At 40.2% G+C, this 24,480-nt stretch overlaps 1 protein-coding gene across 3 annotated transcripts in view; it reads right to left on the bottom strand.

The window, feature by feature from the left end:
• The window catches only part of INO80D (INO80 complex subunit D), a 43,933-nt gene extending 27,870 nt beyond the window's left edge, over positions 1 to 16,063 (bottom strand). For 2 of the 3 annotated variants that reach the window (XM_014880279.2, XM_088167889.1), the window contains exons 1-4: positions 14,547 to 14,687; positions 7,211 to 7,306; positions 6,857 to 7,103; positions 645 to 1,393 (exon numbers count right to left, since the gene is read on the bottom strand). In XM_014880279.2, the coding sequence (XP_014735765.1) occupies positions 645 to 1,393; positions 6,857 to 7,074 (967 nt within the window). In that variant the 5' untranslated portion in view covers positions 7,075 to 7,103; positions 7,211 to 7,306; positions 14,547 to 14,687. Of the gene's footprint in view, positions 1 to 644; positions 1,394 to 6,856; positions 7,104 to 7,210; positions 7,307 to 14,546; positions 14,688 to 15,923 lie in introns of those variants that run through there. The other variant, XM_014880280.2, reaches the window with a different exon arrangement.
• Between the last annotated feature and the right edge of the window lie 8,417 nt (positions 16,064 to 24,480).

The raw sequence follows: 24,480 nt of genomic DNA, 5'->3' as shown, positions 1-24,480 counted from the left end.
TTATTATATGTAAGGGGAACACTACTTCTGCACAGTATGCAGACAAGACTACACCTATCCAACTACGTCCTGTAACAATGCTGCTCTCCTGAAGTGGTCTTTTCCTTTTGCTCATCCATATTCTATACATAAATAGGGCTCAGTCAATAAAGATTCTCATGTGTTCCAATTTTCCAATTAAGTCAACTGGAATTTGGAATTTGCAGAGACTGATAGGCCAAACTGCCAAACTTTTACTTATATTCATCATGCCACGTGCACTTATCACACACCTAATGTTTCAATCTAACTTTGTCCACTCATGTAGGTACTGCTAGTGTCACCTTTACTATTTGAGTTGCAAACCTTCTACATGAGGTCTCTATAATCCAAACAATGTTTTCTACACCTCAGTTTGACTTCTCAAACGGTTAACAGAACATTAAGAAGAATAAACAACCAAAATGCTGTCAACCATTTGTGATGGGTCCAGGCATTTCCTTTACAGACAACAGGGCTAAAGAAAATGCCAAGAGATTACCTAGCTGAGGGTTATTTTGTAAGGACCACACAAGAATGTAGGACAGGGCTGGGAAGACATTCCCCTTTAGCCTTTTGGTTTCAGGTTAAAAAACACAGCCACAGTGCATCTACAACGTACTCACCTAAGTGAGGAAACAGATCAGTGTCCAGCTGCTGTTTTCGAGTGCACAGTTTCACCAGTCTCTGGAGCCGGCTCATGCAGGACGAGTGCGGAGAGAAGGCTGTGGCTTTCATGAGGACCCGGTCAGTCCTTGGCGGGTCCGTGACAGGAGCCCTGGCGGGTGGCAGGAGAGGCAGAGGTCTCTTGTTAGACAACTGCCGTGCTTGTGCTATAGTGTGTGTGGTGGGTGCCACTCCCTGCATTGGTAGGCTGGTGTTCAGAGGTTGAGGTGACTTGCAGACTATGCCCTGCGGTAGCCCTGTCGGCTTTAACGAAGCTGATGAAGGTGGCAGATGGGAGTGCTGCTGCTGCAGAGGCTGCTGCTGCAAAGGTGCAGGAATGGGGCTAAAGTGCTCTTGGCGAACTTTTAAAATCTCTGTCTCTCTCTGGCGCTGCCGGTTTTGAGCCAACTTGCTCTGCAACTTTTTCTTCACTGTTGCCCCTTTCTTTAGGTCATCATCCTCCTCATTGAAAGCAAAGGGGTCTTCTAGTTCTGCCTCCAGGTAGTGGAGAGGAAGCCTCGCCCCTGGAGGGGAGAGGGACATCCCATCCAGTCCATTGGGCATCTTCAAGGCCAGGGTGGGCACTGTCAGACTGAAGGCCATAGCATCCATCTGATGCCTGACCTTTACGTCCTCTATGGGATCATTCTTTTTCTTCCTCTCCTTTTTCGGTATAAAGCCAAGTACCTGCAGGTGGCTGTTGCAGTACCTTTGAAAAGTAAAAGCAGTCAGTTATTAACTAAACTTCCATAAGTAAAATCTTAGGAGAAACCTGCATACACATCTTAAGCAAATACAAACTGAAACACACGAGGTTTTATAAGAATTGTACACAACTACTTCTAATACAACAGATAACTGTGGTGCTCCCAAACCAGCAGGAAAAAATATTATGCAAGTGACTATTTCTAATCTTAAGATATAAGATTCTTCATTCATTATTCATAGGAGAATCACATACAATCATTCAAAATCTTAACTCTCTAAGAGGGTAAACAGTCAAAATCCAAAGTGAACAAAACAAATGGACAGTCTGATACACAAAGCAGCAAGAATGAATGCCATTAACTGATCAGCTCAAAAGATCCTAAGAAAAATTACATTGAAGACTATTTCCTTTCATTTGCCCATTCTTTCAGTGGAAGTAGTTAACATTTTCATCAATGCACATATTATTATTACTATTATTTAGAATTCCACTGTAGTAGGGAGAAGTTTCTTGTAAGGACAATCTCAGTAGATAGATATGTGCTACGAAAAATCACTATTTCCACTTACTGAACAAGTAGCATAAATACTTAAATTCTGTTTCAGTAGTTCATATGATGAATTTTGAAGCCAGAGGACTAGCTGAATACTCTTCAATAAAAAATCTAGTTTAAAACAAATTCTCTGCTGCTAGAAAGCATTTACACTACGCCAGAAATATGTATACATACTATCCACAAGCACGGATTTTAAGTTCTAATATGAAAAGCTTTCAAAGTCATGCTATGAAAAAAAAAAAGAAAGCAAAAAGGTCTTTGAAAATCCGTCATGAACGTAAAAATAATTACAATTTATGCCACAGATAACTTGCTAAAAGTAAGCAATTAACTTTTGTTTGATTGGAACCAGCATGTGACAGTAATTTAGGAACCATGATGTGATCTTTTTCCTGTATGCCACAGGCAGGCACTCCTGCCTCTGTAGAATTCACCAACAATCAAAATTTTCCCTTGCAGAATCCCACCTATAACTTACAATTTATAGATGACGAAAGATACAAGGAAAGAGTGATGTCTGCATCAAGATAATTATGGACAAGATAATGAAATACCCACAAAGGTATTCTTCAAAATCTGATTAGTAGGAATCTGAGAACAGTAAGTTTTGTTGAAAAAAATTGGTTAAAATTATATTATTTCTGGTCTTCATGGAGCAAAAAATGGCAGAAAAGCCCGACAACCCCCCAGAAATGTTTAGCACTTCAGTTTAGTCACTTTCAACTTGTCGACCCATTTCTAAAGAAACAATGTGTGAACAGCTCTAAAGGGTCCTTAAAAGGGAAAAAAGAGAAAGCAAATTCATATATGCTTTCTCTTTTTTAACGGTCTCCATATATGTAGCTTCTTGAGAGACCCACACTCCTAAGGTTTCACAAATCAGAAAAGACTGAAAAGTGCTGCTACTTATTATTGCCTAAATAATTTCTTCATTACATTATGTTGTAAGTAATAAATAAACCTAGATGAGGCAAGCTAGAAGCCAACAACTTGTGCAGTCCTTATTAGAACACACTGGAATACTGTAAATTCATACTGAGAGATGCACTTCTAAAAATAAAATATAATGAGGGCTCAATAAAGCTTCCCTTAAAGTCAACAAGTACTGTTTCCATATTTAAAATTAAGCCCTTTTTAAATATTTTGTTCAAACAGTTACCACAGCACTTTTAGTATGACAGACGAAAAAAAACCAATAAACAGACTAAACAAACACAAGGGAATTATTTTCCCTCTTATGCCAATAAGAAGAGTATTTTGCTAAACACAAATACTTCCCTTATATTGTTCATAACTTAAATTATTGTCATCCTGTGCTTGTGCTGATGTGAGGAGGTAGAACTGTATAGTCTGTTTTCATTGCAAAAACAGTAAGAAAAGAAATAGAAAAGGTGAGTAAGTCTGGGGAAAGGTAATAAGCTTGCTAAAATTCTCTGAGTTTTAGGCTATTAAGGGTTTGTCTTGTTCATTTAACTCTAACAGAATAATCTCTGTGTGGCAGAGAATAAAGCTTTGGCTCTCACAGCTGACCATACTGTATCACTGAGAGCCAGTTGGCTCCTCTGGATACAAACCCACAGATGCCAGGCTACAACATTTGAATTCCAGTACACACTGACTTGGCTCTGTGCTTTAGGCTCTGTCTACTCCCTGTCTTCCAGTATAACCAAGGCTGTTACACCATGGACTAACAGGAGCAAGAAACCAGGAAGAGCAGTTCAGTCTTCCCTGGGTAAAGAAAACAGCACACAAGCAGTTTTGGCTAGGCATAGCTCTCATTAGCACCACTTCAGCCCTGACCTTGTCAGGCTCTTGCTAGCCCTGCACACAGCCAGGGGGACAGGCACCCACATTTCCCCATCCTGCACATTCCAGGATAGCTCTTTAGTTGGCCCTGGCCTAAACTGGCTCTGACTCCATGCGGTGCTGCAGAGTCTGCATTAGCAGTTCAAGTTCCATGAAAGTCAGATTGCTGGGAAGACAGGAATCGAATCTGCAAGTAGTACAGTGCTTTTCACAAAGCTCTGAGCATGAAACCCATTAGGGTCAAGCCGGCCCTACAAGAGCCAATTGTGACGACCCTTAGAGGCTCAGTTTGTCACTTTTGTAATGTGTTACGCTCACAGGTTTTTTGCCCTTCCTATCCAGTGCCAAAGGCATTTATTCTGTGCAGGTAAGGTCAAATAAAGTCCACACATATGGTGGGTTGATATCCATTAAAATTATAATAACATGGAGCACACAAAATGTGATGGGCTCGGAAGACTTCAGCTGGACAGTTTCCCACATCTACTGGGAAGGCAAGAATTCAGACAGTGAGGTTTTCTATCTACGAATGCATTCTGCTTCTTAGTACACCTCAGTTTGGCATCATTTCTATCACTTACTTAAAAGAAGATCCAAATAAACTGGGGAAGAGTTTGTATATTAAGAAAATATTTAAAGATTCTCTAAAGTGAGGAGAATTAGAGACAAAATAGTGCTTAACCTATCTAAATTGTAGTAAACCTATATTTAAAAATCAAGTTGCATTTCATTATCTTTGTGTGTATCTGGTTAAGAAAGAAGTAGGAGATGTATTCAGAGAAAACGGGTATAAAACCCGTGTGTATCATCCCACATTATATATATTCTTTAAAAAACAAGATGGTGAATAGAAAAATCAGACATCAAATAAGGCAATGAAGTCATGCACTATTAGTAGATTTAATTTGTAGAATGTTAATGGTTAATAAGAAATCTAATAATATGGCATCATATTAACTATCTTTGTGGCAGGTAGCATCTCATTTGTCTGGGGTCAAGTGACAATTCTTCTTAATTATCTGTGGACGCACTGTGAAGCTTTTGGCATATAACACATGCAGCTTCTTGAAATGCTTTTTTTTAACCATCTCTCAAAGTATAAAAGAAGATAGCTGTCAGAGCATCATACAGCCTGCTTCTGATCATGTACAGTTACATGTCTAAAAACTGTGACAAAATGACCATCTGACAGTAATTCTGTACACAGAAAATGAAAAGCTATGAGTGAAGAACTTAGATACTGCAAACATCTTTATATTGAACGGAGTGTGAAAAAAGTCTTCTAAGAAACAGATACAGGTTTGCCTGCCAAAAAAAAGAAGCTTAAAAAAGCCACAGTCTTATCACTAACATTCATTAAATGTTATTGTTAAAATTAAACTCCGCCCCGAGAAACAGTCTTTTAAAATATTCTTTCAAAATATCACATCCTCTCATTTGAAATTAAAAGTTTATTTTCTCTTTCAGACACCTGCTGTCCTCTTCAAGTACTGTAATGTGACACTCGACATGCAATTGAATTATTCTAATATAACATACACCAGATGTCATGACCACACTTCACTTTAACTTGAGAAAAATCAAAAAGAACAAAGTGTGAACTCAGTTCAAGGTGTAAAGAAAAATCACAAATTCCATGGGAACACGAGATGTAAGAAAGTGTCATTAAGTACTATTACTTCTATTGTTTTTCAGTATGACCCCTGGTAAACAGGAACTCTCTCAGTCAGCTCTTGCATCTGAAATTACAGCATACCATTTGTGCTAACAATTTCTATGATCATTTCTGTGAGCTTATTTCCAAAGAGCCTCAATTGTACAGTAGCAAAGAAACACTCACTGACTGTCAAATTACAGCTTAAAGTTATTCATCTTGTGCCATTTGAGCATTTGCCCTACAGCTTTTGACAAACATTCATGGTTTTTTCTCACTTCATCAGTCTCCTCAGCTGAAATGGCAGGTGAAGTGTAAGTTAATTTAGAGCACAGTCCAACTGTTGTTTCAGACAAGAGAGGGAGCTGTGAGCTGAGAAGGAAGTTATATGTAGGGCACAGTGGGAACACTGCTAATAATGCAAAAGGTTAGTGAATGGCAGATAATAATGTGAAAGGTCAGTGAATAGTGACTTGATTTTTTTGGCATATTTTGTTCATATTTTAGGTTTAAAAAAGCATTTCTAAGAGAACAAGTCTCAGATAGTTAACACACACATTAATTAAACACTGTGTTACTGGCAAAACCTGCAACGATGGCTCTGAAAAATAAAGTCATATAGATGGCAGACAAGATCAGACAAATTCTGCTATTTCAGCCTGAACAGCACCAATGAGACTGGTGTTCAGGAAGTCTTAAAGAGCAAGGAAGAATGCCCTTGTGTTTACAGTATGGGCTGCAATTCAGGAAATTTGCTTTTAATTCCCAGCTCTCAACAACTTCAAGGACTATATTTCGCAAGGAATTTAATACCTGGGCACTCTGGGCATCTTCATCTGGGTAGAGAGCAGGAGAGAAATAAGGGAAGCAAAGAAAAAAAGGGAGTATGTGGCACTTTCCCAGCTGGCTCACCTGTTATCAGGTAATATTTATTTTATTCCAGTAAAACAACACTACAGATCAGTACCAAACCACCAACACTGAATTGTAACTCTGGATTTGTCCCTATGTGTCTACTGTTCCCTATGTCCAGAAGATAAGCATTTTCAACTGCTTGTCCAGAAAAAGCAGATGGAAGTGTGCTTTCGGCCCTGCTGGCTAAACAAGTAGGCCTTTCTAAGGGTTTGTACTGTAAGTGACAAAGCAAATGAGTTATAACAGCTGATATTGTGTAGCAGATTTGATCCATGGTTTATAGTGAATTTGAGAAAAGCAGTGAACTCTTCTCCTAAACTTCCTTGGGATTAAGTTACTGCCCTCTTGCTGAGTACTTGACTCCCACAAAAAAATAAAATAAAGTTTACTGGTATTACAACAAAATCCTCAAAGGAACATCCTGGAATATAACTCACTCAGGCCAGTTCCTTCCTCATCCTGAAACCAGGCAGCAACTTAGATACAGCGTCCCAGCCACTTCCCAGTTTGCAGAGAGAAAACCACAACTCACCTACGGTCCTCAGACTTGGGGATGGGGTTGGTGCAGCGTTGGCTGTTGTACTTGGCCACATATTCACATTGCTTGAAGGGGGCAGTCTTGTCCTCCAGAACGTGTCTGATACAGAAGGCGTAGCCGTTAAGTCGCCTCTGCTTGCACAGTTTGGGGCTATATGAGCACAAGGGCTTATTGTCAACCTCAGAGAAGTGTATGTGTTTGCCTTCATACATCACGTGACTCTATTCCTTGTGAACATCAGCTGAAAGAATCAAAATATTGAGACAAATCACATAAGGGAAGAAAAACTTCATTCAGTTCTAGGTTGTGTGTTTCATTTTGGCCAGAAAAAAGGACCCAAAACAATACCTGATTTTAAATCTTCTGTACCATGTCAGTGTTAAGAGAGAGCCCCAAGGACACCACTATCCTGGAATGATGATGAACCAAGATGAAGCAGATTGTCTAGGGAAAATACCAAAAGGATCCGTGTCAGTCAGAATAAAACAGATATTACTACAGTAAGTTAATGGGCACATGTAGTCACCAAGCCTGTGGTTCAGCTAGCATCCAATAAAAAAATTGCACAATAGTTTTCAATCAACAGTCACAGATCTTTGAAAAATATGAAAGAAACTATTAGGGGAAAGAAAATTATATTGCCACTACACTTAAATCTCTTAAACAGAACTTCACTCATCTACCAGAAAGTGATTAGAAGCTACAAGTTGAAAAAGGTTATGTGTCAGATTAGATCACTTTCTTTCACAAATCAAAGGTGTTCTTCCCTCTAAAGTAGGTTCCTACAGTGCAAATCCATGCAGCCGTAATGTACTTTTTAAGTTCCTGACATTATGAAGGTCTTTGGCAATCATCTTTTTAAAAAAAAAACAAAACCTCCAAACCATCCCAAAAAAACTTGCTAATTAAAAAAAAACTAACAGTACATACATTCTGCAGCTACTGTGATACACTAAGCTCAACCTGCAAAAGGTAGTTTTTATTCAGAAAGGTCATCCTGAAGCACTGGCATGAACTCTTTTGAACACTGTGTATTCATTCAGTACTCAGTTCAGTTTCATATGTGTTACACACCAAGGAAAGGAATATTCCTAGAGGTGATATCCAGGCAATATGTAATAAATTAGAGGCACGTGACAAATGTACAGATTACCACCTCAATGAAATTACTTGGTCCCAAGGCCCAAAATGGCAAGTGCAGAATTGCAAGGAGAAAGCCTATACAGACTTTGCAGGAAAGATGTACTTTTCTCTTGTAAAGGTACAAGCCTCCACTTTCTGCTGTAAAAAGAGTACCATGAGAAAATGACAAAGCACTATGGCACTGAGGGATCTAGAAAAACAATTTTAAGTCACTAGGGCAAAACAAAACACCCTATCCCACAGAGTAAACAGCATAAATCTGGCCTTCATTAGCATATATCTAGCTGTAGAAGCAGAAAGACAGAAGAGTACTAAAAGATTTAAAAACACACTTAAAATTCTTGGAACAGCTGTACACGCACACAGAGAGCATACAGAGCGTATGAATGGAGACAGGTGTTACAGACTGTAACTACTGCAAGCAACACGAACAATCATTTGACAATAATGGTAACTTTGTATTTCCTCTTGATACACATTTTCCCTTTCCATGCACACAGGGAAGCAGCCACTCCCAGAGGCAGGGGCCTCCCGCTTTGCTTTCACCAGAGAGCCACAACATAAGCACAGACACCTAGTTCCAGTCCCAATCACCCTTCCCAACTCTTCTCAAGGCATAGAAGCCCATACACTACATATATACCTGAAACCAACCAATGACTGGAGTATGACTTTCTACAACACATCAGTCTTAAGAACAAGAAAGTTCATTTTTGACTGTGCCCGTCAAAAAGACAGAATGGGAAGAGGGCATAATCTCTTCTTTAACATGTTATGGACCAATTATTCCTTTCACCTTGGCTCAGGCAGATACTGACATACCCTTCAGTATTATTCATCAACAACATGAAGAAAAAATATAAATCCCATGGGAACATGACCCATACAGGAGTTGTTTGTATCCCATATGTTTGAGAGATAGACTCTTCTATTTCTACAGCAGCAAAAGTAATCAAATGAGTCTTAACTACTTGAATCTCACACACAATGCTGACAGAAAGCCTTCTGCTGGAGAGTCTGCTTCTCTCAGTTTATCAAAGCTTGTATTAGGTGGCATACTGGACTGGACATAAAACTTGAAAGACCAAGTGTATCATGCTGCTGGGGTGACCCACATGCTGCTTTCTATTTCCTTCCAGTCTATTTATCACCTTCTTTTAAACTACTACTATCATGCTTTGCAGAGTTTCTGATGGATCACTAACTTTCTCCTCTTTTGTACAACCCAGCTGTATTTCTTTTCTGAAGGTTCGCAAGCAACAGACCAAAGAAAAAGAGTTCCTCAGGATGGTTCCAAAGTAAACAGTGAGAAATGCATACCTTGTGTGCCTCTGTTAAGCTTCTGTAAAGAAAGTGCTCCACGGTTCCCAGTCTCTATAATCCTAGATTTATTCTTGTGGCCACAGTCTTATTTTTGGATTTAACTCCTAATTAAGTCTTATTTTTGCATTTAACTTGACTGTGTCAAGGCAGATATAGTATTCCATTTCTCACTTGTCTGAGAGATAGATACAGGGCACAAGGAAAATGCCATATCAAACATACACACAAAAATACTGACAACAATCCCCAGGGAAACCAACGAGCACGAACGTGAGTTTTTGGGTCTATATATACACTAAGAGAAGCTCATGAAAATATAACCATGTTAAAAATCCTGACAGCAATCAATTAGTGCAACTACAGTGCAAGGAACAAGAAAGCCAATAAACATAGTAGCCAACCAATGTTATATTAAAAAAAAAACAACACAGCAATTTTCTCAAACTTGCAATTATATCTTTATTGATAGATTCTTAAACAGACTCCCCAAAAGACATATCACTATGTGGTACACTGCCAGGATCAGAGACTGAAGTTGGGCTTCATCTAAAAAGAGCTTCTTTTTTTTACTTTCATGGCATATCATATGAGAGTGTGTGTGTGTATAAATATATATATAAAAATAACAAAGACACTTAAATCTCTTCATTCTGATTTCATCTGATGCAGTGTTTTATTTTTAACAATTTACAGGAGTTCTTAACAGAGCTTTTTGCTGCTACGTAAAAAGTAGCACAAGCATGGAATAGGCACATGTCACTTAACTGAAGAGAACTGAAACTACACTTAGCTAAATAGTGGGTGGGGGACAAATTATTTTTGTCCCACAGGATTCAGTAAGAGATGACGGAAACATGGACTTCCCCTGGAAAAAGCAAATGCTTAAGCAGCTGTACTTCACTATAAAAATATCAGAATACAAAACTTTCTGGAAGCTGTTTTCGGTTTTGCATTTATACTCTACATTGAAGATGTAGGAAGGTTCAACAGAAAAAAATTTATGCCTACATGTGCTCAAGCTAACTTTAGCCACAACCTGTGAATGAGAAACCAGAAGCTGCTTCTTGAGGAACCTAGATTTTCCTTAAACAAGTGATTCTAAAAAAAATATTTTGAGCTAGTCAGAAACAACAGGGCAAAGAACAGAAGAGAATCCAAAAATGCATGCCCTCGCCAAATGATGTAATACATGAATGAGGTTTAAAAAATCATGGTAGGGAATAAGGTAAATACAGAGCAGTCATACCAGATCACACAATATTGCAGCTAGGGATACCTGATGAAGTTAGTAAGAGATTGCCTCAAAACATATCAAAGAAGTATTTCTTCCTTTTCACTACTCACAGGTAGTGAACTGCTGTAGCTTGCTGTCACATGAGACTATGGAAGCAGACAGTACCATCAGGTTCAAAAAGGCAATAGAAAAGTTCACAGACAATGAGGACATAAGTGATGCACCTACTAGCATGACCAATTTAACAAATATGGATGGTGGAGGAGTAAGAGAAGAAAACACAAAAGTGTTTAGGCTTTCATGCCTTTCCTAAGCAGCATCACTTACTCCTACTGCCCGAGACAGAACATTAAGTTGGACCCAAGCTAATCTGACCCAGCAGGATATTTTTCACATTCTTATGAGGTTATCACTAATATTTGTAACTTCATAACACATTCACTTCTCCCCTTGTCCCATTTTTTATTCTTGAGCAGCTGACTGGAAGAAACTCTCCCTCTGGCTAAAGTCCTATCTGGACATGTGAAGAAGAGTAACAAACTTAGCAGCCCAGCATGGCTTTATAGCAAGGACAAGCAGGACACAGAGCAAAGTCACACTCTGAGACATCAGCACTTAAGAGCAGGGCTATTTGTCCTGCCGAGTGCAGCCACTGGTAGCCCATAAGACAATTGAAGGTGGTTTGCACAATAACTGCAAAAAGAGAAATTAAAGATTTCAATACACACAGGTACACACCTGTCCAACTGCCAATACCTATTATCACCCTCTGGAAGAAACCAGCTCCCAACTGCTTTTAGTACTGGCTTTTCAGTACAGGCATAATCAGCTCCCTTGCAGTGCACATCAGCTCCAAAGACAACACAGTTGTAGCTGTGCACTCCACATACTCTCTTCCAAAAGAGTTCAAAAGTCCTTCAGAGAGGCTGGAAAACAGTGTAGCAGCAAACTTCGGAGGATGATCTTTACTATAACCATATCCAAGTACCAGCATTATGTCATACAGAAATCTGGTACCAGACATTGTGAGTAGTCTACAGGGAAGTTAATGGCTTACTCACTAATAGAAAGCCCAAAGCGCTAGAGCCTCAAAACTCAGATGGGTAATTTTGCACAAATGCTGTGCTGAAAATATTAGAGTATTTTAAATCATGTGGGTTGATACATTCTTAAACATATGCTCAGAACTTGACATTCAATGTACGTAAGACCCTTTTAGGCAATGGAATCCCCAAATGCATTGCAAATTGCAAGGCAATTATATGCTGGTGGTTAAAAGATGTATAATTAAGAGGACTGAGCTCAGAGCTTCACACACTGCATCCAAACAAAATCCACAACTGCAGAGGTCTTTACTGTGTTGTTTGCATTTGCTAATACTAGCCTAAATTTCATGTTAAATTACTTGGTGAGTTCATGACATCTCATAGACAAGGTACAATCATCTCCGTGTGTTCCCAAAACCATCAGCTTGGAGCCAGAAGTAGAACATGGATCTACAAGAATCTCAGCTTCTCCACAAACACAAATAACATAAATAGTAGTTTTGTCATTTCCTCTTGACCAAGAAAGAACAAGAACCTACCACTGTCAGACCTATTTCCTGAAACAGAGCAAATATGCAGAGTGCAAGATGTTTGGAAACATGGAATGACATGCACTTAAAGCTATTTTATAGCAAAAGTTTTTAATCAGTATTAGTAAAAAGTATACTGCTAAGTATGAATCTCAAACATTCAATTTTTTCTGTTTTATAGCAACTAATACCTCTCTTTGAAATGTTTTGTTCTATCAAGAGAAGCTGTACCACATCTAATTGTGATCAACACCAACACCACAAAGTTGTAACTTCTGTCCCTATGCTGTGATCTAACCATAAGTTTGGCTTAGTTCTAGACTTTTAACAGCTCAATTCTCCACTATACTCAGCTACCAAACTAACTGTGGAAACAAGAGTCTTTTTGTCAGTAAAAGCACTCAAAATGAGACAGAGAACACTGAGAAGCAACCAAAGTCAACTATAAGAGTTCCTGTACAGAACATTTTTATTAACTAGAGTACAGTCCTTACTCAGCAAGGCCTCTGAAGTGCAGGTACTGCAACACACATGCAAGTACCCTGACAGATCAAGGCATTCAACATGTTAAGATCTTACAAGGTATTTTTAGTTAGCTCGTGGAATCATATTTTGGACTACTTTTTTTTCATATGTTAAGATCTACCTAGGAAGAAAGAAGCAATATTGCCCTCATTCTGCCTTTTTAGAAAGCTTATTACTTCAGCTCTGGAAAAATGCAGTTTACATTGCATAAGGACGTCCAATATATTAACAGAAAAGCAGCAGAATGTTTTAGGCAACACCAGTAAAACAGATTACGTTTCAGAATATAACACAATAAATACAGAATTAAACTTAAGCATTCCTAATAATAGCAACAACTATGAGGAGGAAAAATAGATGTCTTTGCTCACAAACTGAACAGTTTCTTTTTGTTTTCCTACACCAAATGAACTCAAGCCGGAATTCTCATTTCAGCTAATTCACTGATCTGTACTTCATAGTACTTTAGAGAAAACCTGACAAAGATAGCCGAAACCCTAAAAAACAACAAACATTTAAGACTCTATGAATTTTAGAAACTTCAGAGGATTTCTAAAGAAAAAAAGAACCTACGTAGGAAAATTTGTAAATATTGCCAAGGGTATATTCTTATAGATTTCAAAAAAAGTAATTTTCTAAACATGGCTATTCCTGACCTATGGTTCTTTAAAGTCTTTTGAACATGGATTTCTCTATTTGAGAAAAAGGTCTCAGGCCTCAGTCTTGCTATCACATCCTCACAGGGAGGTTGTCACGCACACTTATTTCAGTGTAGCTATAAAGAGGTTTTGGGTTTTGCCAGGATGAGCAGGGCAACACAGAGGTGGTCTTCAGATACAGCAACAAATGGACCCTTTAGGACACTGCAACATGGCAGAAATGTACTTTAAAAATATTATCTCAAAATACAAAAAGCAAGACACTGAGACAGAGATTACCACAAACACACCTTGCATCTGTACTTGGGGGAAAAAAAGTAAGTCCAAGTCTTTTATTTATTCAAATAACAAATAACCTGCCCTTCCATACGAGGTTAAACAAAATACCTTTATCTTATTTTTAGTCCCAATACTACAAAGAAAAATAACCTTATTTTCTCACAATACAATATCATTCTTGCTTCAGTAGGAATACTCAAGATATAAACCAATACAGCTTCTCACAGAGGAGCCTTTCAGCAGCTATAAGCTATTGGACTTTCAGTGTGGTCTTACAATAAAATTTGTACCCCTTGATGATTTACCATACCATGAGAACATGGTATACACAGTTCTGTAGGACCAGGCCCTACACGCAAATTCATTCACTCATCACAAAATACTGAACACCAAAATAACCCCCAGTACGTAAATTTTGCATTGCTTTCTGTAAATAATTTAGCTTGACAATTAATGAAACTTGTGTGATTTTTGTATATATTACAAACAATTCATGCAAAAGGCTGAATGTCACCAGACTGTAAGTGACAGCTTCATACAAAACATGAGTGCTCCAGCTCGGCCATCAGCAGTGGTACCTGGTGGGTATGGCCTGAGCATGAAACACTGCCAGTACAGGTGAGCCCATAGGGGAGGGCACCAGTCTACAAGGGAACAATGTATTGCCCTAATTTTGTCAATTTTATTTTTAAGTCTCCTAATCCTCAAAAGCTAGAAGGCCTTAAAATAAACCCACGTTGCAAGTTGAGTAACAAAGTTAGAACTAACTCTGTGTATTTTAATCAGATAGTATAATATAAGGCTTTAGGGTGAGCATCACTGTAACTTCCAAAATTCATTTGAGGTTACTTGTAAAAGCCATTATCACTTTGACCTAAAAGACACATTAAGGAATATTTGACCAAAACGCGCCACCTCCCGCATTAGAAACCGGAGCTATTTCACCTGTGCGGGGTGAAGCGCCTTGGTGGGTCTTCCAGTGCACTCACTTCACAACTACCAGACGTTCTTTTCCCTGAAAAAAAGGATCCTTTCATTTGCAGTTCTGGGGGGGCAGCAGCATCTCACACACACCCCCCAGCCCAGCAGGACCCCAGCCCACAGGGACATTTGGATGGCCACTGGGACATGAGAAGGGCCCGGACACAGCCCTTGCCGTGTAGGGGCTACCGAGGCGATCCCCTCCCCTAGCTGAGGTGCCAGCGGGCTGTGGCTCCTGTCCCGCTAGTGGGTCCTGGGACAGTGGGATGGCCGAGGGACCCCAGCCCGGCTCCGGCAGGGCTCAGGCAGCCGCCGGTCCCGGCATGTGCCGGGGAGCGAAGGTGCAGCCACGGCAGCCCCTCGCCCCTGCCCCTCGTTCCCTGCTCCGGGGGCCGTCCCGGGGCCCCACGTGCCGGCAGCTTAGGGGGCGGGGGGGGGGACACTCCGAGGGCTTCCCCGCACCCCCAAAACCACCCCCGACTCCCTCCCAAAAAGTTGTGCGGCGAATCCACCCGCCACCGGCCCGGCCGAAGGGGGTCACCGACGGGGGGAAAAGGGGGTACGGGACGGGCAGAGGGGAACCTGCGGCCGCATTCCGAGGTGCCCCCACTCCAGCGGCACCGTCCCCACGGCCGCGGGCCGGGGGTGGGCGGCGGCGGCGGTAGGGGGGTAAAGCACCCCAAAATCGCCGCGAAACTTTCCAGGCCGCGGCCGGCGCAGCCCCGCGGGACCGGCACCGCCTCCGCCGCGGCGGCCCCGTACCGAGCTGGGGGAGGGGGTGCCCCCCCACCCCGCCACCGCTCATTAAAAGTCATTTCGGCAAATTAATGCCGCCCCCGTCCCCCCCGTCCCGCGGCCCTCTCGCCCCGCGCGGGGGGCGGGGGGGCTTGGGGGGAAAGAGCGGCCCCAGCCGCGGCGCCCCCACCGCCTCCCCCCAGCCGCCCGGCCCCGGCGGCGGCGGGGCTCGGCCCGCTCTGGGCCCGGGGCCCGGCGCGGGGGACCCGGCGGGGCGGGGAGCGGAGCGGCCGGGCCGCGCCGCGCCGCGCCGAGGCCTAGCGCCCCCCCGCCCCCGTTCTCCCTCGCCGCCCTTCACCTCCCGGGCAGAGGCGCCGCTCCCCGACCCTCCCGCTGGGCTCCGGCGGCCGTCTCACCCCCCTCCGGCGCTCCTCCCGGCGCCCGAAAGCTTCAAAAACCCCCCTGGCTCCCCGCACCCCCTACTGCGGCCTACGCCGCTCCGGCCGATCCCCGGCCTCGCGTAGCCCGCCTCCCCGCCCGCCCTGCACCCTCCGCACCGCCTGCCGCGCTACGCGAGCCCGGGGATGCAGGCCGGGCCTGGCTTACCTTTCCAGCTGCTTTTTTTTCCCTCCTCTCTCTCCTCTCCCCCCTTTCCCTCTGTTGGGCTGACAGATCAGAGTTTCCTCCCCAGCAGAGGGACTGGGAATGTGCTCGGGCTCTGTGCTGAGGAGCTGCTGCCCCCCTGTCTCTGAGAAGATCCTGCTTTTTGTGGGGAGGAAGCTTTGGGGGCTCTTTATTATTTTAAAACTACAAAGTGCTCAGAGGGTAGGTGATTATTAAGGGGAATCCCTGAATATATTCTCCAGCAAAGAAGGCAGGGCTGCTGGGGCTGCTCAAGAAGAGAGCCAGCAGCCTCCTATAGCACCACTACAGGCACCGAGAGGACATAACATCAGAGAGCGGCTCCTCTGCCCTCCAAAACAACAACTTTCCTACCATCTTGGAGGTAGTAGAGAGGGAGAGAGGGAGGGGGAAAAAAGTACAGAAGGTTTTTATAAAGTGTCAATTTGGAGGAGGGAGCCAAATGGCCAAAACAAAATATTTTATCATTTGTGTGACTTTTTATTTTAAATAAAAATAAAATACAAAGGCTCGTGGCTGAAGAATATATATTTTTTTAAAATAACCTGTAAAGATCAACTCTCTGGAAAAAAAAAATTAAAGGAGGTACGGTAAAAATATATTTTTAGTAACTTCGTTGTTCTTAAAACCATGTAATTTTTTTTCTGTATTTATAAAGTTGATAACTTTTTTGTCATTGTGTGATGGTTCTAAAAATTAGTGTGTAATTATGAAAGTTCGTGTAACTTTTTATTTGGTATTCGTAGTCTTAGTAAACAGAGATTGATGTTGGATATTTTGGTGTAACTGTACCATAACGTCTTTCTCTCTCTCAAGGTATTGTAAATAAAATTGGATATGCAGATAGGAAAAAAATTATATTATTTTAATTTTTACTTTTTAATTTCTTTCTAGAGTAGGCTATGTAGAGAAACAATGGGGGACTTAATGCGAGTGAGAGGAACCTGTGATAGATGTCTGAGAAATTGTGCTGTCATAAATTTAGCATTGTCTGCTCTTCAGGATGGGATGTGAAAAAACAGAACTCATAGCAAGAAATTTGGGGACAACAGTTGAGTTTTGTTTTTAATGTTTTCAAAGCACTTTGCAGCCTTCTGAAAATCGGTTTCAGTTCTTTTTAAGTTACTGTTTTGATTTGGGGGCTTTGTTCTTGATATTTATTAATATTATTCTTAACTTACTTACAGAGTTGAGAAATGTTATAAATTTATACCACCATTTATTGTAATATAAATTAATAATATTTTTCTTTGCTGCAGATTATTTTATTAGATTGTAAAAAATATATTAAATGCTATCAAAACAATGTCAGATGCTGTGGTGTATCTATAGGTGAAGACACTGAAGACAGTGATCACTATATTCAGCAGATCTTTGATAATGTTTCTTGAAGTAGTATTATGCACAGCCCTATTCAGAGATGAACTGCAAAAATGGCTTTTTATTTGTCCCGAAGGAAGGGGAAATAATTAGGAAACTAATGAGCTATACATTATGTTTTTTTCCATTGTAAAAATTATTCAGGTGGTATAGACTAATTGAACTGCAGTCAGACTAAGGTCATATGGATGAAGGTACTGAATTACCTATCAACCTCTTCCTCTCCCCTGCCAAATCTGAAATATATTGGTTTAGTTCAGTTCTTGTAATCTTAAAAAAAAAAATAAAAAAATTTAAGAATCCCGTATTTTAGGTATATCCGCATTTCAAAACATACTTTGAGTTTGCCCAGCCTGCATGGCGAGCGTAGTTTGTGTCTTCATAGTGGGTTTTTCATTTAGGTAAATAGGTTTTAATTAAAGTATAATCAAAAATCACCTGGTCTTTGTGTCAAGCTGTTTTTGTTTAGCAGGAGATTTTTTAGATTATGGTTGGTCTACCTAGATCATCTTAATAATCTAGAGTGTTGCATTCAATGGAATTATTACATGGGAGGTATTTGTCCGTTATTTGAATTTTTTTTCCTGTTTTTTAGTTTTTAAACTGTTAAATGCATAGTTTTGCTGATGCTAGAAAACAAGGAAAAAAGCCCAAATATGTTACTCCTATATTGTATTTCAAAAGAGTTTGTATTTTGTATAGAAGTAATGCAATAATTAGGGTCCTTCATAATTTTACCAGTTATTATTGTGTGGTTCGGAGCATGAAAGATGATTATTCTTTTTGTAAGCTCTTTCAACAAAAACTACTTTTATAGCCTATACCTAAAATTCATTACAGGAATAACAGGGATTACAAATGTTGGTCAGGTATGGGATGATTGAAAAACCACAAACCCTTTGAAATATTGCAAATAAATTATCTCAATTGATTTAGGAACTGAACAAATGCAGCATAAACTAGTATTTCCTTTTATTTTATTCTGAATAGATAGATAAAGGACCAAATTCTCAGACCCCAGACCCCATTTTGCAAATGCTTGCAGGCTTTACTAACAATTCCTAATTCAGAAGTGCTTGAAGGATCACTCTGTAATTCCTTGCATAAAACTCTTACCAAGTCGCTAGGATTTTACTTGAGTTCCAAATTCAAGTTTCTTTACAAAGTAATTTCTTGTATCAACCATTGTGTTAAACAAGAGAATTGCTACTTTCAACTTAATTCGGTAGTTCAGTACAATTCAACTCCAGTTGAAGTTCTCTTCATTGGGCTATTAAGATGTTTTTTGTGTTTTAGGAAGAGAGGCACACCACGAACAACTAATCTATGCTGCATCTGTCTGTGGTACTCTGAGAATATCTGTACAGCACATTTAGTATCTTGGAATTGTGTTTTTTTAAATGGGATACAGATGATTCAACGTTTTAGAGAAAGGGCTATGAATGCACTTGAGAAGCTGAGGACAGAAACAATATTAAAGCTTTTCTTAGGCTTATGTGTTTGACTTTACAGATGCTGACTTTAATTGGATTACTTACCTGCCTAAATTTAAACATGAATCATAGTAGCATTACATATTTTGGTGACATCCTGAGATCTATTTGATGTTTTAATTGTGAAGCCAGAGCCTAAAGGAGAAACATTTTGAATCTGGAAATTTGGAATCAGAAAACTTGAAATGGGATACTTTTAGTATCTTGTAAAAAAAAAAGAAAGAAAAAAAATTCAATAATTTTAAGGAGGAGAAAGTAAAGAGGAAAAATTTGCCAGATCTTGGTTGTGTGGACTATTGTGTAATCATTCAACAGAGAAATTAAAATTTGTACTTTATGGATAGATAAATTTATTTAACAAAACTTTATTTACCTGAGAGTAATTTGCTTTTCGCTAGCTTACTAAGAGATGCAAATATTATTTTAACTGTTTTGCTGAAAATAAAATGTTACACGGTATCAACCTAAAGCAGCAGTCTGCTAGCTTTAGTAATGTAAAATGAAATAATTTTTTAAAAAAGATTGCTTATCTTTATGGACAAGATTCTTATGTTGGGACATACATTATTTTGATGGGTAGAGCAGTGCTCTGAAATTACAGTGAAGAGCAAATTGGACCCTGAAACTTCTGTACAAGGACAATATGTAAACTCAAAGCACAAAAGGTCCCCTGTACAACATTCAGAATTGTATTCTGGAACTTCCATTTCTTCAGAATGAGTCTGTCTGCCTTGATTTTAATCAGCCTCATCCCTGGACCAACTGTTCCATCCAGTAAACTTACTGTACGCTTGAGCACAGAGTGGTCAGAGAACATTAATGTTCTGTAAATCACAGGTTCTGGCTAATGAGGCATTCTGTGCTGATGTGTCTCACTGGTGTTAGCAGTGAGACAGAGGGCAGTGGAGCAGTGAATAAGCTTTGTGAGTCTAATAAAGCCATGAAATAGGTGCTTTAGGTTGTACACCAGTTACTGGAGCAGGCTGCATCAAGAAATGAACCTTGACTCTCTCCCAAGGTCATACGTACCCACGTGCACACCTCAAGAATTCCTGGAGCATGGCTTAGACTCCATGCATGTGATGAAGACTCGGGTTCTTCACAAATAGTGTTATAATGTCAGCATCTTGGTATTATTTCTTGAAAGACATATACTAAGGAAACAGTTCCAATATCTTCAAATGCTTTCGAAAGGGATTAGCAATTTATTTAATTATAAATAGCAATTTATAAAAGGCAGGTGAATGTTGTGAAGGGGAAGAACAACTCTAAGATATAGATGTTAATTCAAGATTTTCATATCGGAAGAGCTGCATTTGTATAGATCTTGTCTTTAGGCATTTAAAGACTAAAAAGGGTGAGAAATTAAATAAAACCCAAAGTTATGATACATTCTTCTAAGCAATGTCTTGAGCAGTTGTGATGTGTTGTTAGTTTGTGTAATAATGCCAGGTTCTGGGGTAAAGCTAACCATTAAATCCCAGCGTACTAGTATTATGGAAAAATGCTTATTCTTATTTTTCAACAATTCTTTAACATCGAAATTTTATAGCAATGGTTGTCTCTTGTGTATCTGGGTTTCAGTTACTCTGCTGCAGTTGTATGCATTTGATAACCAGTGTGCTTCTTGCCACTTTTCCAAACCATAGAGTCCTTATGTTAAAAACACTGTCTACTATATGAGGATTTTTCTCTAGGAAACATACCCAAGTTATGGCATAAATTGAGCTTCTTAATTCAGCTGCTAAACTCCTTCAAACCTGTGCTTTAGTGCACTCCTGTGTGGCAGATAGCACAGATGAAACTATAAGACAAGCCATATGTACAACAAAGTAACTTAGCTTGACTTTGTTTAAAGCCCCAAATGCTAGCAAAGCTACACAAAGAACACATGACTAGCCTTGTTTTCCTGAGTCTTAGGGGCTTTATTAACGCTTTTTTCAGCAATGGGAATTTTGCTGTGGGTTTCAGCAGGAGTATAGCTGCAGAAGTATTTAACCAATTGGGAGCAGATGTATGCTAGCTATTACATGATAATATAATTAATTGATAGTGAACTGTACTGAAAATAGTAATTAACTAAGACTTCACTAATCTGTTCTTCATTATCAATGTGTATTTTAATCTGCATTAAATAAATGGTATTGTCTTCCTAAAGCTCAGCAAAGACAAAACAGTAAGACTCTTAATTGTGGGAAGGTTGTCCAGAGTACATTGGGCATCTATGGAGACCTCTTAAAATAGAGGACAAATGAATGGAATAAGCTGTCCCAGCAGAATGCTCTAATACCATTCCATTTTACTGGGAAGCCCTCTGTTAATTCAAAGTATTATACTGTATTTTTACTATCTGCTTCTGTCTATTGATATTTCATTAGCTGTAATTGCAGTGGTTAAGAAGCTCCACACTTTCTCACCAGTCCTATCTGCTATTAGTCCAGTTATTCATTTACATTCAGGTTGCAGAGGGTCTTGGTCACCACTGCAAGTTGGAAAGATGAGAATTCCCACTCTGGACCAAATCAACAGTCTCTTAAGTTCTTCTGAGAATAGCTTCCAACAAAGGTGTGAATATCCTGTGATGGATAATTGAGAAATAAAGAGCATGCAGGACAGGATTTTTCTAAAATAGTTGGAGCTGAGCTAAAATCAAAGCATAAGGCTTAGTGTCTATGGTTATGGGATTCCAGTGGATTTTGAAAGTTATTTGTTGCACATGGAGTTTTTTGCTCTTAGTATGTTTCTTTTTGATACATGGTTCTCATCTCTGATCCATTTCAAACATAAACACAGGTGTACAGATGATGACAAGAAGAAATAAAACTTTCTTTGAAATATTAGGTAATTATATTCAAAATTCAGCATTGGCTGAGTGAGGAGATGTCTTACTACCTCTTATGCCTCTAAATCTCAGTAGGCTTCTCAGCATTAGGCACTGTGAATAGATGTGTACACATAGCTGGAGGAAACATAATTATTAACAGTGTTTAGCATAGCAAGCAGGCTTTGCTGATTATGGAATCACTCATTTTGTTTGAATTACAATGCTTAATATATGTTATTTATGTCTGTCTGTGCCATTTCTCCGTGGTGTTGAGCTATGGAGAGCTGGAGTAACCTAGGTACTTTCAGACACTTTGCTGACATCATTACATCAACTAATGTGTTACTGTAAAGTGTCTTTTGGATAAAACCTTACACAACAGAAAGGACCATGACTTGTATAAGCCCACACACAGTGAAGGATTTGGTGTTCATTTCTGTACTAAGTTTTCTTACTGACTCTGGGAACTTTAGTGTTTTGTTCACAATGGTGCCCATTCAGCATGTTATGAATAATAATCTATTAACGTCTATTAATAAATTGAAAATGGTGTGTTGTGTTTGGCTTTGTTTTGGTTTTTGTTGTTGTTGTTTGTAAATAGGAATTTTCAAACTGCTCAGGTAATTCTGGGAGAACTTGCGCATTTTGATGTTCTGTGGGGTTCTTGTACTCCTAAAAAGCTTACTGTAGTTCTCGGGCAAGTCCTTAGCTTTTAGCCACTCTCCAGAATTCATCATTTACTTATTACTTTTTTTCCATGTTGGTAGTCACCATGAAGTCCTCTTCTATCTGTTTGCTTCTCAGCACTTTCTCTATTTGTCCTGTCAGTGCCTTGAAAGTGTCATCTTCCAACCCTTCAGCACTAAAGGTGATTTCATCTTGCTGCATATTTGAAGGACAACACAACAAATTAGGAAACAGTCTTGTTTTGGGAGAGGATGTTTTGGCTTAGCCATTGTTTGGAGTACTTTATAAGGAGCAGGGTTGTGGGGGCAGAGATGAAGTTACATTACCTTTCCCCTTTGGATTAAGGCTGATGGCAGTCTGCCACCCTGCTTTTCCTTTAGAGCTATGACCCTGAGCTATTTTTCTGTTGGTTTCAACATTAAAATACAGCATATCACCCAATCAAGCAGGCAGCAGATTGTCTTGCAAGAATCTTATCAGCCTCAGAAGAGGCACTGATCCAAAATCTTGAGGAAATGCTACAGACACCTTCTTTTCTGCCTTGAGCTATGCTTCAAAATACATTAAAAATAAGTCAGTCCAGACTATTTTTATGACTGGCCTAATTTTGCTGGACATTTCAGAGTCTTGCTGAGGACATAACTATTTGACTTGAATTCTGTTAGGCTTCTTTTTACTGAAGCAGCTCACTACTACACAGGGTTTTAAGCACTCTCCTATTGGAACTACAGGGACGCGCCCATGGGATGTTGGTGCTTTCAGAAAGGTAGCTATTGCACAGGGTTTGGGTTTTGTTTTCTGGGGTTTTTTTTCTTTTGTTTTTTGGGGTTTTTTGTTTGGTTGGTTTTTTGTTTTGGTTGGTTGGTTTTTGAAATCACAGCTTTAGACTTTCGTGCTTAAATCTGCCCACAGTTATAGTTTGTCTTTAATCTGAATGCACCTGGCCTAAACTTGCTGGAAAGCGTAACTGCATGGTATGGTTTTACCTTGTATTAACACACCCTTTGCCTTCTCTACTCTCCACAAGCACCTGCTGAAGACAAGACAACCGAAAGGCAAGGTTTAATCTAAGTCATGGCTGGGGTTAATAGTTTGCACACAAGAGCCGTGTTTACACAGGGCTGTGCTCAAACAGGAGGATACGTATCCATTTCTCCCCAGGTACGTTCCCGTTCCTTGGCAGGCTGTACAGGCAGGAGTGCACAGGAGCAGGCGAGATGAAGGTTACTGCACCTGAAGGTAACTGGCGATGCACCCGCTCTAAGTTCTGCCAGTTGACCACCAGGTGGAACCAGGGCTGCACTCGGGGAATTGCAGGAATTGCATCTCCTCCGGGGCTGCGCTCGGCTCCAAAACAAAGCCTAACAAAGCCCCTGCCCACCCCAGCAGAATCGGCATAAAGGCACCCACCAGCCTTGCACGTGGAATGAACTGCATCAGCACAGTGACGGCTCAGGCAGTGTTATTACCTGGCTGGTCAGCCCTTACCGTAACCACCAGGAACAATACTCAGAGTGTGTTTATCTCCCACCATCCCAGATCTTCACTGCCACTTTTTTGTAATTCTCTAACCTGAGGTTGCAGCTTCAGGACCAGCAAGTAATAGCACTAACTGTAAACTTTTAAATAAACAGAGGTAAGTTGTGTGAATAGCCCTGTTTCTGTAATTTTTGTTTCAATATTTTGCCAGCCTATGTCACTTCCCTGCCTTTGCAGACCCCTATTATCCTTTTGTCACTAGCAGGGTAGAAGTCCTCACCAACTGTGCACCAACTGTCCAGCCACCAGAGCAAACAGAAAAGGGATGGGCTATGCTGTAAACTCAGTGGATAAGAATGCTGATTTAGATTTCTCTTTCCTATCTAGTTTCCAACAGTCAAATTTATAGACAGCCTCATTGCTATTACCAAGTTTGGCTGAAAAATTCTGTACTTGACTAGTTAGGTGGGAAAGAGAGTAGAAACAGGACAGAGAGCACCACATGTACTTCTTCCTCTCCTTGTCTTTCTTGATAAAGCCTGGACAGTGTTTGAACAGAGAGAAGAATCTACTATACATACTAATTGAGGGACGTAGAGCTGTCAAAAAACCAAAAAGCATGCCAGAGCTCCCAAAGTAATGCTGCAACATTTAAGGA

Source organism: Sturnus vulgaris, chromosome 7, assembly GCF_052056855.1.
Source record: "Sturnus vulgaris isolate bStuVul1 chromosome 7, bStuVul1.hap1, whole genome shotgun sequence".
NCBI lineage: Eukaryota > Metazoa > Chordata > Aves > Passeriformes > Sturnidae > Sturnus > Sturnus vulgaris.
The sequence above is the reverse complement of the archived record's forward strand: the minus strand, read 5'-3'. Positions and strand labels throughout refer to the sequence as shown.